Raw genomic sequence first — 13,759 nt, forward strand, 5'->3', positions numbered from 1 at the left:
TCGAGAACGGAGCCACAGAAGGGGATATCACACAACTGATTCAGAGGGCATTTAAAATGACCTTTTATCCACACCGTGGATGCTGCATTTTTCTACGTTGTTTCCTTCTCACAGCTAGAAATTTGGAAAATTAAGTCGTGGATTATTTGTGCAGCGATTGATGATCAGGCTGAGAACATCAGCTCACTAAAACTTGAGGCACCACTTTAATTGCAGACAGCTGAAACCCAGATTTGGACCCAATATATCAGCTTTGCCGGCTCAGCGTACGTGTGTTGAACTTCTATCGCACCGTACGTAGCCAACCGTGCTAATCGGAGGTGTGTCTGACCCTTACGCCAGCTGGTCACCCCTTGTTTCTGTCTTGAACATCCTTAACGCGCGGCCTATAAGAACTGCTTGTGTAATGAAAGCAATGTTGTAACTCTACCATGGTGTATTCTACTTGTCTTGTGAGGCATTGCCATCACAGCGAAACTCGAATGTCCAAGCTGCCAAGCGAGTACTTCACTCACCCTGAGTGGGGATCGTCAGTGCAGTGTCGCCACGCTGCAGAGAGTGTGTCAGCTGCTTCGGTGTTGTGTCTGCTGTCAAATTCGATTGGCTTTGCACACGCAGTTCGGGAGTGTTGTTCACGTTGTGTACATGGACACATTGCGCCACATCTACATTAAATGAGATTAAAAACCGAAAGGTTTTGTTTTGGTCATGTAATTCCTGCACCCATCTTTGTGTTTCCCCATGAGTCAATTTGAGATGTTTCACCTGGGGAACGATGGGGAGGGGAGGGGGTGGAAGGGGGGTGTGGGGGGGGTGGAGGGGGGAGTGGAGTGGAGGGAGTGGGGGGGTAGAGGGAGGGGGGAGTGGGGGGTGTGAGGGGGTCGAGGGGGGAGTGGAGGGATGGAGGGGGGTGAATGGGGGAGGTGGAGGGGGGGACTGGGGGTTGAGGGGGGTTGGAATGGGGGGGGGCGGAATGGGGGGTGGAATGGGGTGGAGGGGATGGGGGGTGGGGGGATGGGGGGGGGTGGAGGAGATGGGGGGGTGGGGGGATGGGGGGTGGGGGATGGGGGGTGGAGGAGATGGGGGGTGGAGGGGATGGGGGGGTGGGGGGATGGGGGGGGGTGGAGGAGATGGGGGGGATGGGGGGGGTGGAGGAGATGGGGGGGATGGGGGGGTGGAGGGGGATGGGGGGGGTGGATAGGGGGGGTATGGGGGGGGGATGGGGGGGGTGGAATGGGGTAGAGGGGATGGGGGGGGGTGGAGGGGATGGGAGGGGATGAGAGGGGATGAGAGGGGATGGGGGGGTGGAGGGGGGGAATGGGGGGGTGGAGGGGATGGGAGGGTGGAGGGGGATGGGGTGGGGGTCACCGTGTCACGTGGGACGCGCCTGCACGTCAAGGAGGAGGAGGCGGCGTTTCGGCATCGTGGAGCAGTCGCTGCCACTTCGCGATGGAGGACATTAAAGGTGAATCTCTTGCATTCAATAAAACAACTTTATTAGTATTATTACAAGTTCAATGCTGTGTGTTCTCGTTCACAAAGTGGTGCTCGCAGTCGCGTCATCTGCGCGCCGTTGCATCTATGGGTTCAGCTTTAACCGAATTCAGTCTTGACCCGTGCAATCGGAGTGCTCTGCCGGAAGAGGCGAGGGAGACCCGGCGGAGCGTCTAGGCGACGAGGGGGCTTGCCTAGGCCGCTACGGGATCTGTTTTGTCGAGGCAAATTTTACTTTTAACGATTGACAAACATAATTAATGCGCACATCAATACATGCATACACACAAGGCAAAGACAACCCATTGTATAACCTGTTGGGGCAAGTGCTGTTAGCCAGCACCACGCCCGGCCGCCTTTGTCTCCCCAGTGGCGATGTTCTACACACCGCACCAGCTACTCATTTGAGGCTGAGTCGACCTAGGGGAGGCCAAGCACCGGTTCAGATAATCGGTTGAGATAATCGTCACTGATGTTGGCCGTGAGCGGGAATTGAACTCGGGTCGCCGGGTTCGAAGCGCAGAGCTCTAACCACTACACCACCGTCAACGCACATGTGTGTTGACGCGTGTGTGTGTGTGTACAATACAATGTACATACATACAATGTGCATTTATCTAGCGTCACATCCCAACAACAACAACAACAGCAGCAGCCGCCGCCGTTCGCCACGAAGTTGGTGGTGGTGGTGGCTGTCACCAGGGCGCTTACGGCTTGCGATGCCTCATCCCACGTGTTGACCAAGCAAAGACTCTTTGTCGGCATCGTCTTGCTAAGTTGTGTCGCAGTAGGAGGGACGATGGTTGTTGTTGGTGTTGGTGTGTGTGTGAGAGAGAGGTCCCCATTGAGGCAGGAACGTAGCGAGCTCGGGGGGCAGGGGGTGACTTGGCCCCCCACCCCCCTGGTGGCCAAAGCTTCACACCCACCATGAGGTTTGTTTGCAACAGTGGAAACATAACAACGCATTAAACGCGGTTTAAATTAAAGCAAATTATGGAAATGCTTGCATTTACGTTCCACGTGTTAATTTCATTGTGGAGCAGCAACGGTTGGCTTCCGCAAAGTGCGCACACCCCCTGAGCTTGATTGTGTAGTTTAGCCACTGCCATTGAGTGATTAATTTGCGGTGTAAATGAAGAAATTTGTAGTCGTGACGCCGGCACACAATGGCCTAGCTCTTGCTAATAACGTCACGGGGTCTGTAACGTCCACTGAGTGAAGTAGACGTTGCGTGGTTGTGGAAGTGTGTTTTTGCGGTGAATACACACCGCAGTATTTACCAGGGTGGCCCACCGGAATCGAAGCGTGTACCTCTGCAACGAGTGGCCAAGTTTTTGACGCTGAGGGGTCAGGGTAGGGTCCGTGTCAAGTCAGTCAAGGGCTGGGAGATTCGGACCTTAATCCATGATCCATACTCCCAAACCAGGTTTTGAAATCAGGACTCCAGAATCCTGAATCCATAACCTGGACTCCTAATAGACTGCAGGTTCTGAAATCTAGGCGTGAGATTCCTGAATCCATAATCCAAACTAGGCTTCATATTCCAGACTCCGGGTTTTGGTATTTGGACTTCAGTTATCTGAATCTAGCATCCAGAATTTATACTCTGGATTCTGGAATTTGGAGTGTAGGTTGTGGACTCTGGGTTATGGGCTCTGTGATCTGGGTCTTCATGCGGCGCTCTCCTCCCACAGCACAAGAGCAGAGAAGTGGAGATCACCAGTGATGTGGGGGACAAGGGAACGGCAGACCCGGGCAGTGTCCTCCAGCACGGAGTTCTTGCTCAAAGGCCCATAGTCCACCGGGGCTGACTTCCACCCGTCTAGCTCATAGTTTCCCCTCCCACGCCACCAGCGCCACGTAGTGGAGATCCACACTTGACCCCTCGGCCGTCACCTGAAACTGGCCTTGACTCCCACAAGCGAAGTGAGCCTTACGAATGGCCTCGTCATTCTGAAGCCATTCTCCTTGCTTCTGGCGGCTCAGCGACTTCGTCTCCTCAAGGAATGTGTTGAAGGGAGAGTCACTGTCCCGATGCATCGCAGCGTGGGGCACGTTGGCCAGCGCGTGCACGATTCCAAGAATGCCGCGCAGCGTCTGCACTGGCTGGGTTACATGGTATACGTCCCCGTGGGTGGCCGCCCCCCCATCTTCTCCGCAGTGGTGGACAGCTCGGGACAGAGGTAGGACGAGAGTGTGCGTTGGGTGAGAGACTTGCGACCACGCTGCTCCCGTCCAACCTCAGCAGATCCCGCGCCCCCAGGCCCTAGCAGGGGCAGCAGTTCACCGCCTCTGGGTTGGATTCCAACGGCATAACACTTTGGTGTGCAGCTATGGCTGTAGAAGACAAAGAGAGCTGCAAAAAGGAGAGGGAAAATACAGGAAATACAGGAGTAATACAAAGGTGGCCAGGGCGTAGGTGTGCAGTGCCAGGCTAGGTGCACCTTGAGGCCATGTCAAGCGTTGAAGGCTTGCTGGCAGGAAATGACTGGCAGATGCACCACTTACGCTCTCCACAGTACCACGTTGCTGCGTTTGTGAGCACTGCTCTTCCCCCCTCCGCTGTTATTGGATGCCTGCCTCTCACGGCCCAGTAGCATCCTTCATGAGCATACTTGCACCTATACCTAACCTTTTTTGGTACCTCTTGCTGTCCTATTTGCACTGTATTCTTTAAATTGGTGTGTTTTGTTTACAACTGTTAAATACCTCGTTTATTGGTTGTACAATGCTATATTCCTGAGCACCATGTACTCGTTTTCTGCAATATAGATTTTTCTCAACGGGATCGTCTGTGTAACAAATAGTTAAGTTGGTACCAGTCATCGGCAAATCTGATTAGCTCCACATCCTTCAATACCACATCAGTCCATCTCTTCTCCAGCCCGTACTGCAACTGTTTAGTCCCCTCTATCTGGCCAAACAGAAGCTGCTTAAGCAGTACACAAACAGTACACACACAGTGCACACCGTACTCAAATCGAATAGTGTCTTAAGAATACGTTATTACGTTCATATAATATGTATATTAATGGATCCTTTACTGCATTCACTAGAGGCTTTAGTGAATGCGGTACATGATCCAATGGCGAAAATTATTCTGAATTCGAATCGTGATCACGAAATGAAAACGATGAATGGGATTGTGAGGTGGTGGATATACAGACAGGCAGCATATTGGGTGCCCTCATGTCAAACGACGGCCGATCGCGATGACCGGAGTAAGATTTCACTTCTTAAGAAGCGGATTAGGGGCTTGTATGAGATGTGGTCCTTTCAGGGTACACTTGTGATATGCTAGGGGTGAAAAATAATAGAGTACTGCTCATGCAATACAAACACTGAATATGATAATGACACATTACAAGTCAGAATCGGGATCAACCTAACCTACTGGAAACAAGTTTCGTATATTTACTTAAATACCAACTTAATGACGTTATATATTGTGTTAATTCCAAATAACCATTGTGGTAATCATTACATATGGTTAACGTCAGTCTACATTGTAATATAATGATTGACATAACATATACCTTGTGTAAAAGTTCTAGATGCATGCATGAGATACTTCTTAAAACGTAAGCTTAGTTGTGGCTACAATTCAACATTTGGTAACATAATTGAAATGAACACTGCAACGAATCTTGGCTTGGGTTTGAGCTTAGTTTAAGGGGAAGCTGCAAGTTGAATACTGGCTTCAATTTAATTGAGTTGAATCCAAGTTTAGGTTTATGCGTCGCTTAAGTTAAAGGTCTGTGAGTTTCATCTCAGCTTCATTGTGAGCTTAAGTTAAGTGACATTTTCGAGACCAAGCTAAGTTTATGCTTAGCTTTGTTAAAACATGATTCCAGTTGAATGTCGTTTTGCGTTGCTGGGTTGAAGATGGCTGTGGTTGAACGAGCCTCCTCACCACTCCCCGTCTCACCTGACAGTGTTCCCGCTACGCTGCGCCGTGCAGCAGTACGCCTGGGGCAAGCTGGGCCTGGCGAGCGAGGTGGCGCAGCTCGTGGCGGCCAGTGACACCACCCAGCGCGTCGAGCCCGGGCAGCCCTACGCCGAGGTGAGGGACCATCGGCATCACCGGGCAGCGTCTCTTTGGGCGTAGACATCAAACAAAGAGGGTCGCTGTATGGGCGCGCGTTCCTATGAGCTTCTGCGGCCGTCTGGAACGCTCTTCCTTCCGATATTAGGAAGCCACTGGAGCTATGTAGTTTTAAATCATCTAGATTGAAAACTCATTTCTTTAGAACTGCTTTTTGTGTTAAGTTTGTTGTCCTTCTCCCGCGCCTTCGATTAGCACGGTTGGATACGTACGTTGCGAAAGATGTTCAACATACATACATAGGCGGTGTCGCCATAGGGACGTGTAAGTGTCGCCCCTTCATATATGTGTGTGGCGGACACAAGGTGGAGTAGGATATGGCTTGGCCTCTTCATATCTCACGCTCATTTTTCACGATTCATTTTAGACATTCAAGGCTAGGAGAGCCAATACAAATTCCCGAGAGAAATGTCAAGCACGAGCTTGTCTGCTGTCTTGTTTAATCTTCCTCCACTACCCTCCCCGCCACTGCCGTCGCCGCCAGCTGTGGATGGGCACCCACCCGAAGGGGGATGCACAGATCCGGGATGATCGAGTGCAGCCGCCCACGCTGTCGCAGTGGATTGCAGCTCATCCAGATTCATTGGGGTCGAAGGTCAGGGATCGCTTCGGCGATCAGTTGCCCTTCCTCTTCAAGGTGCTGTCCGTCAACATGGCGCTGTCCATCCAGGCGCACCCCAACAAGGTGAGGCATGGGGCGTGCGAGGGAAACAGATCTTGTTAGGGAATTCGTAAACGGCAAAAATAACTGCTTGGTCTCTTGAGTTCAGGCATCTGTTGCTAGGATGTTATAAATTTCATGGAGAGGGGATGCAACTGGAAATTTTTGAATATAAAATGAGAGGAAAGCATTGCAAATGTTGGCAGTAAGGTGAGAGTGATGGGTGGGACAAGTGTCCAAGGTGGCGTAGAGCAGGTTATCGAGACAGCCATTGGAGTGGGACCCAGAATTTTGCAAACTTGGGGAACACTTAAAGCCACATAGGGGAAGCGATGAGACTGTAAGATGTGTCCTCTACGGACTTGTTGACTGTATAACAATCTAGAGGGTGGCGATGACAAGACTAAGAACATTTATTGTTGTTCGTCAACTGCAACAGTTTGAGAATCTCTAACAGAAGAAAGGTTCTGATAACAAAGTGGAGTGGCATCATCGGCACTGGCTGAAAGATGTCCTCTTGACCTTGGCATGAAAGCCACCCTGCTTAATAATGTAATGCCTCGTTATGTTGTTGTTGTTATGATCCGTGTATGTATGCTTGCCTATCTCCACCGGGCAGTCTCATGCCGAAGAGCTTCACGCCAAGTTTCCTCAGCACTACCCAGATGCCAACCACAAGCCCGAGATGGCGATCGCCCTCACACCCTTCGAGGGCTTGTGCGGATTCCGCCCGACACAGGAAATCCTGGATTTCCTACATAGTGAGTGATCCCTGCAGTGCTGCGATTGAGAAATGTGCTTCCGGATGCAGCCGTAGCCGTAGTGTTCGTCTGTGCTTTGAGGGTGCGGTGTTGCCTTCTGCTCCGTTAAGGTGAACAATAAAGAAAGCACAAAACGACCTATGAGGTTAAGACGTTATCGTGACCAAAGCGGTCGGAAGTCATCACACCTCGTGATCACATATCATCCTTCTGTTTCACTTAAATAGTGTCGATGCTGCTCATTTCCAACCCTGGTTATTTGAGGTGGTGGCATTGCATTGAATGAACTAACGTTGACGCACCAGCACCAAAATAATCACGTTGCATTTCATGTTAACTGTTGCCAACATCGGATAATGCACCTCTCTATAAAGAGGCATTAAGCGTCGTCTTTAATGCATCGCTGCTGGCTGCTTCCCAAACAGCTGGCGGCAAACATTTTTTTTTGTATAATTGAAAAAAAAACCTTCACCCAGTCCATCAGAGGCCACTTGTGGTTAACACACAACGGCCCCCTTTCACTCAGAAGCGGACGTTTCTATCTGGTTTACATCTGGTAGGAATGGAATTCCAGAATAAATCCTGTCGCGGAATTGAGAGTTTTGACGCACGTGCGGTAACTTGGCACCCATGCAGCGCCGAGGTTTACACGCACACGGCTTGTTCCCGAGAGCGCTGGGGGTGTGTGCATTCACGGAAACTCTGCGCAACATTTTACAAAGGTCGCTTGCGGGTTTGCGCCGCACTCCCAAATCCCGCTGGCCCGGGTATCGCACTTCACTTTCCGCTCTCTTCACCAGAGTCTCTTTCCTCGTGCAAATGATTAACGACTAGGAGGGGGACAGATGGATGAGGTGCAATTTTAACTTTGTAGGTATAAAAACGATTGTGTAAATGAAATCGTTTGTTGTACTTCATATGGGGCAGTTGACTGTATCCCGAGGTAGACTGCAATTGGTTGTCTACAATGCTCATCCTGGTTTTGGTGGAGCTGTCTGTGGTGGGGCTGTACAGGCAAGAAAGGAGGTGGGGGAGGGGGGGTATTGTGCCTTGCTCGCCTCTGTTGCTTGAATGATGAATGACATAGGCCATGATGTTCTGTCATAGCAAAAACTATGCCTTTAACCTGGATATGTTCTCGTATCCATGTTGTTTCTCTTTCCGTCTTTCATTGTAATTCCAAGCATGCACCTCACCAAGCGTTCCTTCTTTACGCAATTTTAAGCTATTGCTCCTTTTTATCCTGGAACTTCACCAATAGGCCGTGACCACACGATCGTCCGGTGACGAGGGTACCTCGTGCCGTGGCATTTCTCTGCTCACAGACGTTCCCGAGTTGCGGGCCGTGGTGGGCGAGGGGGCGGCCGCGGAGCTGCAGGGCAGCGTGGGAGACGACGCGAAGGCGGCGGCGGCGCTGAAACGCTGTTTCTCCGCCGTCATGACGTGCAACAAGCAGCTGTTCGCCGAGCAGCTCGGGGGCCTGGTGGCGCGCATCTCCAAGGACGGTACGGGAGATGGCGCCGAAAGCGGGGGGCACGGGTGCGCGCACGCGCACGCGCACACGCACGCACGCACGCGTGCTCCAGCCACTGCAGACGGTGCAGATAGAATAGGTCAAGCGCTGTTGTGATCGCAATCACAATTGGTGACGTACGTTTGAGAGCGCTGAGCGATTGCCAAGAGGCAATCAATTGGGCTGAGCGATTGCCAAGAGGCAATCAATTGGGCAGGAACTCATGAGGACTTTGGCTAATCTGTGTTATAATGTCTCTGTGTGTGAGTGCCTTCGTGTCTTGGTGTATTTGTGCCTACGTGTACCTAAGGCACACAGTTTCACCTTGCAATATGAAAGAAGAAGAGTGTACCTCACCTGGCAGAAGCATCGTGGTTATGTGATCACCAATTGGCAGTAGCTGGCGGTGGTTGCTGCGCATGCCTTCCGCCTGCGCGTATGTGTGCGCGTGCTCACGTGTGTGTGTGCACGTGCTCACGTGTGTGTGTGCGCATCCTCACGTGTGTGTGCCCACAGTCGCCGAGGGCAAGGACACCTCATCGAGTCTCGGGCCCCTCCTCCTTCGTCTGCACTCTCAGTTTCCCGCTGATGTCGGCTCCTTTGTCATTTACTTCCTCAACCACATCACGCTGCAGCCCGGAGAAGCCATGTTCCTGGGCGCTAACGAGCCTCACGCCTACCTGTCCGGAGGTGCGGCTCTCGAGGTCATACCGCTCGCCGGGTCACGCAACAGTTAGAGAGCTTGGCAACCAATCAGCGAGGCCTTATTCCAGCAGTGGATAGAGGATAGCTGCTGCTGATGATAATAATGATGATGAAAGCTGAAGGTAAACAGTTCTGCAATTGGTTGAGCTGGGCGTGGTGGTGCATGCCTGTGATCCAACTCCTTGGATGTCAAGGGTTGGTGGATCACGCTGATTTATACGGCTTCCACAACCTGCTGGCCTCTGTGAAGTGGCCAGGAGATGGCGGTATGTTGAGCTGGTTTGTGAAACCAAGCCGTGTCGACGCATGAAAGTTCATAGTGTGTGTCGGGAACCTACGGGCCCACACTTTTCAACCTGGCAACACTGCTCCAATGTTAGCACCCTTAATCACATCTGTCACGACAGAGGCTTCTTCATACTCTGTCGAAACGCATTTTAACTTTCACGTAATTAGTGCACAACGCTAAGCTGCGTGTCGACGTGTGGCCTGCGAAAGGTGTGTTTAGTGGTTTGGTCTCTCAATAATCCAAAGGTTCCCTGCCCCTGATGTAAACACTATATAGATCCAAATTGTGTTGTGTTGTGTGGACGTCTAGTTGAAATCCGTCTTGCTGTGGTACTTATTTTTTTATTCTAAGAGACACTTTGCTCACCCCTGCCCCCTTTGGGGGATAGACAGAAGTTAATCGTTGCCCCACGGGACCTTTAATGGGAAGTTCACTTGGCGCGCCTGTAGGCCCCTCCCCCTACCTTTGTACCTCTTCCCTTATCTTACCCCCACCCCCCATATAAAAACCGATGCTCCACCAATCTCCTCCGCCCATCTTTGGACCCAGGAGTGCTGAGTTCGAGGCTTGAGTTTTCGTGAAGGTTTTTATTATACCCCCTTGTTGCGGTCTGTACCTTCTACCGGGGTTCTTGTTGTTTTGCAAAAGCAAAGAAAAGAGGGACACTTTGCCCTCTGGCGTTTGTCATTCAACATTGACCCGGGGCCGCCCCCGCGTGACACCACGCAGACTGCATCGAGTGCATGGCGTGCTCCGACAACACGGTTCGCGCGGGACTCACGCCCAAGTTCATCGACGTGGACACGCTGTGCGCCATGCTGCACTACGCGCCGGCGCCCGCCGCCTCCAAGCTGTTCCCGGCGCGGCCCGACCCCTCGGACCGCCACGCCCTCGTTTACGACCCCCCCGTGCCGGACTTCACGGTCATCCGTATCGAGGTGCTTGCCCTCGCACTGATTCGGCGATTTAATAATCGATTCGTCTGCCGCAATTCGTGCATCGGATTGTGCCCTTGAAGCTCGGATTATTTTCGATTCACTTATGTTGTATGCCATGGATTTGTCAACCTTACGGCCACGAGTGGTACTAAGTAAATGAATGTAATTGTTACATACGTAACTCTTCAAAATAACATGTAACCGTGAATCAATGGACATTGTGGCACGTGTAATGGTGCAGTTTTATTTGCTCCACCCCCCTTTTCGCTCACATTCTCCCCTCCATTGCCGCTACCCCCCCCCCCCCCCCCACATTTCTGCCAGGTTCCGGCTGGCGAGCGTTCGTACACATTGCGCGCACTGGACTCGGCGAGCATCGTGCTGACGGTGCGGGGCGAGGCGCAGGCTCAGGCCGCGGGTCGCGCCGTTGCGCTGGGCCGAGGGAGCGTGGTGTTCGTGTCGGCCGGCGAGAGCGTGCCGCTCACCGTGGGGCCCCAACACGGCCTGCTCATGTTCCGGGCCTGCGTGCTGCTCTGAGTCGCACACCATGCGTGTGTCACCCGCGTGTGTCGCACGTGTGTGTCGCGTGTGCATCACGTGTGCGTCACGTGTGCTGTGTGCCTGTGTGTGACACCCGTGCGACGCTTGTGTTGAAAGTTTCTGTGTCGTGTGTGAAATTTGCGTGTGGAGTGGTTGGCACCATCCACACTGTTATAAGTTCTCGTTCAGCCAGGGGGCGCTGTGGTGAGCACTTGCAATCGCAATCGTAAGGATTGTGACTTTCAAATTCCCTGCGTCCCCGACTTTCGAGCCAAGCAGAGTGCAGATAAGCATCCACTTGCTATTAGTATTAGCAACTGTTTATCCACACTACGGGAAACATCTTTCATGTGCTCGAATGAATAGTGATCATTGCATGGCAGCGTAACCAAATGTCGCCGAGAGACTGAATGCAATAGATAACAATGAAGTAAAACAACATTTAATATGATGGGGGTTTTATTTCGTGGCAGCGATCGTATGAGACCATCAACTCTCGCGACCTGGCAATCCGGTTTAGTTACGGAAATATGAACCCAGGATCTCACCCTGTGTTTCCATGGCCGTGCCAGCAAGGCTCCGCTTCTTGTGCCAGTGCTGTGGCCGAACGGTCTCGCTCCCCCGGCCCTTGCCCTCCATCATCCCCCCTTGTCCCCTCTTCCCAATTGCAATATTGCTTTCCATCAACATTCAATGGCTTGCCTGCTTGAATTGTCTCGCACTATCCCAGGCAGTCATATATTTAGAAATGTTTGAAGCGTCCTACGTCGCATCTCCTTTCTGCGTCGATCCCGTGAGTGTGCCCACGGGCAGTCCAACGCAGCTTGCTTGGCCGTGTCAGGCTGCCGTGGCCATCTGGACACGGCCCACTGGCCCGGTCCATGAACCGGGACGGCTCGGTTTAAAGTGGTCGTGGGAATGCAGCATCAGTTGGTGCCAGCTCACGCGTCTCTGCTATTTGTGTTTTAGCACTACTGAGCCACCTGCAATCGGCGTCAAGACTTTCCCCATCTCTTGTGAAAATACCAAGGGGGGCATAACAACTGGACTAATTAAGTTACGTGATAATTATTTATGAAATGGCACACTGTGCAGTACTTGCCTGTCAACTTGCGAACAAATTACAGTTTGGAAACTCAAATGTATGGGTGGTCGCAATGGGTAATGTTTTTAGCTGTAATCAGGTATATAGTCGCGTTTTAACAAAAATAAACTCGCCACATTTGTCATTTACACTGCCTTATAACTGGAATACATCTAATAAGCTAACGTGCATAATGATCCTTCGGAATTTCTGCCGTCAGCATCTGCACCAAGGACCGATGCAGATTTCACTCACCACTGGTGTTAGCCATCGCTGGGAATCGAACTCGGGTCACCTGGTTAATAGTCCAGCCCACCAACCACCGTGCCATTGTCCAAATGTAATTATGGGCCACCCTGTATATTTCCTTCCGTGATGAGGCAAGTGTTTATCACACGTGTGGTGAGTTTTTGTGTTGCTATGAAAGGGTATTTCACTTGAAAAGTGAGTGCATGCCACCAATGAAATGTTTGCAGACGCACTTTTTACATGCAGAGTGCATACACGAGTTTACTTATTTATTCGAAGCTATGAGTACGGTACTTTACCTACGCGTGTTAAATTAAGAATCGTGTTGGTACAATCGAAAACATTTGGGTTATGACCACTTTTTGAAATCCTTTATCGTTTTCAATAAAGCTTCTTGTGCAGAACCGCGCACGATGGTTTCATATCCACCGCTGGGAGTGTTGTTAGTGCTGTGCGCACCTTATACACAACTCTGCAGTGTAATTGTATTGTTATTATTCTTGCAGTGTCCACCTGGGTGTCACTGTTGTAGAACACTCAAGTTCACTCTGAAGGTGACGAGTTCAAATCCCCGTTGGGGCTGGACTTCACCTCTCCGCGTGGGGTGTGACGATTCACCCTGCTGGTGATTCAATTGTCACGATTCGGCACCACAATCCGATTCGCGAATCAATTCAACTGGTGAAATATTTCACAATATTTTATTACATGAGCATACACGTGTCATTAGCATATGCAGTAATTTGCATTAATCTAACAAATAATGCTAATTGATGCATTCACCCTCCAACAACAATTAAGGGTGGTGGAGCGATGCTCACAATGAGCGGAGCGCCAGGGGGCCGTACATCAAGGTGGCACAGTGAGCAGCACAGAAGGTGCATCTGTCAGTCATCTCATGTCCATAGTCTAAGTCGATGATCGCCAAACGTGGAGGACTGCTGCTTCTGTTTTATTTTAAAACATTGTTTCTGCAATTTTTATAGCAGGGCTCTAAGACACATTCGGCCACTATTGATTGGTGACATCGCCAACACCGTGGCGTGTAGCATAGTATCAACAATTGCAACTCACTACTCTACGGGATGTATGGCGAAAACGGCAAGCTGCAGTCAGTGGCGAATTAACCTCGTAGCACAAGTAGCTACACATGTAGCTACGGGCCACGCACTTTCAAGGGCCCCGCGCTCCATGTTGTCAAGCTATAAATTCCGGTTCAGCGATTCTGCACTTGCTCTATTACTATAGTACTATACCGCCTTCAACTTTTATAAAGGCTGGGTGTTTAAGGTTAGCGATATGTCGTATTATCTGGCTGTATAGAAAATGCAAGTAAAACATTTGTGTTTTAATGTATATTTTTATTATTTAGGGCCCCTTTATAACATATGCGGAAGCCCCCACACTAGCTTAATCCGGC

The 13,759-nt window shown here is 51.0% G+C and overlaps 1 protein-coding gene across 2 annotated transcripts; it reads left to right on the forward strand.

Moving 5' to 3' along the window:
- The first annotated feature begins 1,381 nt into the window (after nucleotides 1-1,381).
- On the forward strand, nucleotides 1,382-12,754 carry MPI (mannose phosphate isomerase). 2 transcript variants are annotated; one of them, XM_061560052.1, is made up of 9 exons: nucleotides 1,401-1,465; nucleotides 3,189-3,677; nucleotides 5,430-5,557; nucleotides 6,084-6,284; nucleotides 6,880-7,021; nucleotides 8,347-8,526; nucleotides 9,051-9,224; nucleotides 10,258-10,466; nucleotides 10,791-12,754. In XM_061560052.1, the coding sequence occupies exons 2-9, from the start codon at nucleotides 3,578-3,580 to the stop codon at nucleotides 11,001-11,003; spliced, it is 1,347 nt and encodes a 448-aa protein (XP_061416036.1). In that variant the 5' UTR covers nucleotides 1,401-1,465; nucleotides 3,189-3,577; the 3' UTR covers nucleotides 11,004-12,754. The 2 variants fall into 2 exon arrangements, with proteins under 2 accessions (XP_061416038.1, XP_061416036.1); XM_061560054.1 differs by lacking the exon at nucleotides 3,189-3,677 and having other exon boundaries at nucleotides 1,382-1,465.
- Nucleotides 12,755-13,759: the final 1,005 nt, after the last annotated feature.

The sequence above is a fragment of the Lethenteron reissneri genome, chromosome 26 (assembly GCF_015708825.2).
Source record: "Lethenteron reissneri isolate LAM-NWPU_2019-01 chromosome 26, ASM1570882v1, whole genome shotgun sequence".
Classification (NCBI taxonomy): Eukaryota; Metazoa; Chordata; class Hyperoartia; order Petromyzontiformes; family Petromyzontidae; genus Lethenteron; species Lethenteron reissneri.

Excerpts from the sequence above, each read along its gene's own strand:
- MPI (XM_061560052.1), top strand. The coding sequence starts at position 3,578 with ATGCCGCGCAGCGTCTGCACTGGCTGGGTTACATGGTATACGTCCCCG. Across the intron at positions 5,558-6,083 it reads CCGGGCAGCCCTACGCCGAG|CTGTGGATGGGCACCCACCC; the intron begins GTGAGGGACCAT and ends CGTCGCCGCCAG. Across the intron at positions 7,022-8,346 it reads AATCCTGGATTTCCTACATA|ACGTTCCCGAGTTGCGGGCC; the intron begins GTGAGTGATCCC and ends CTCTGCTCACAG.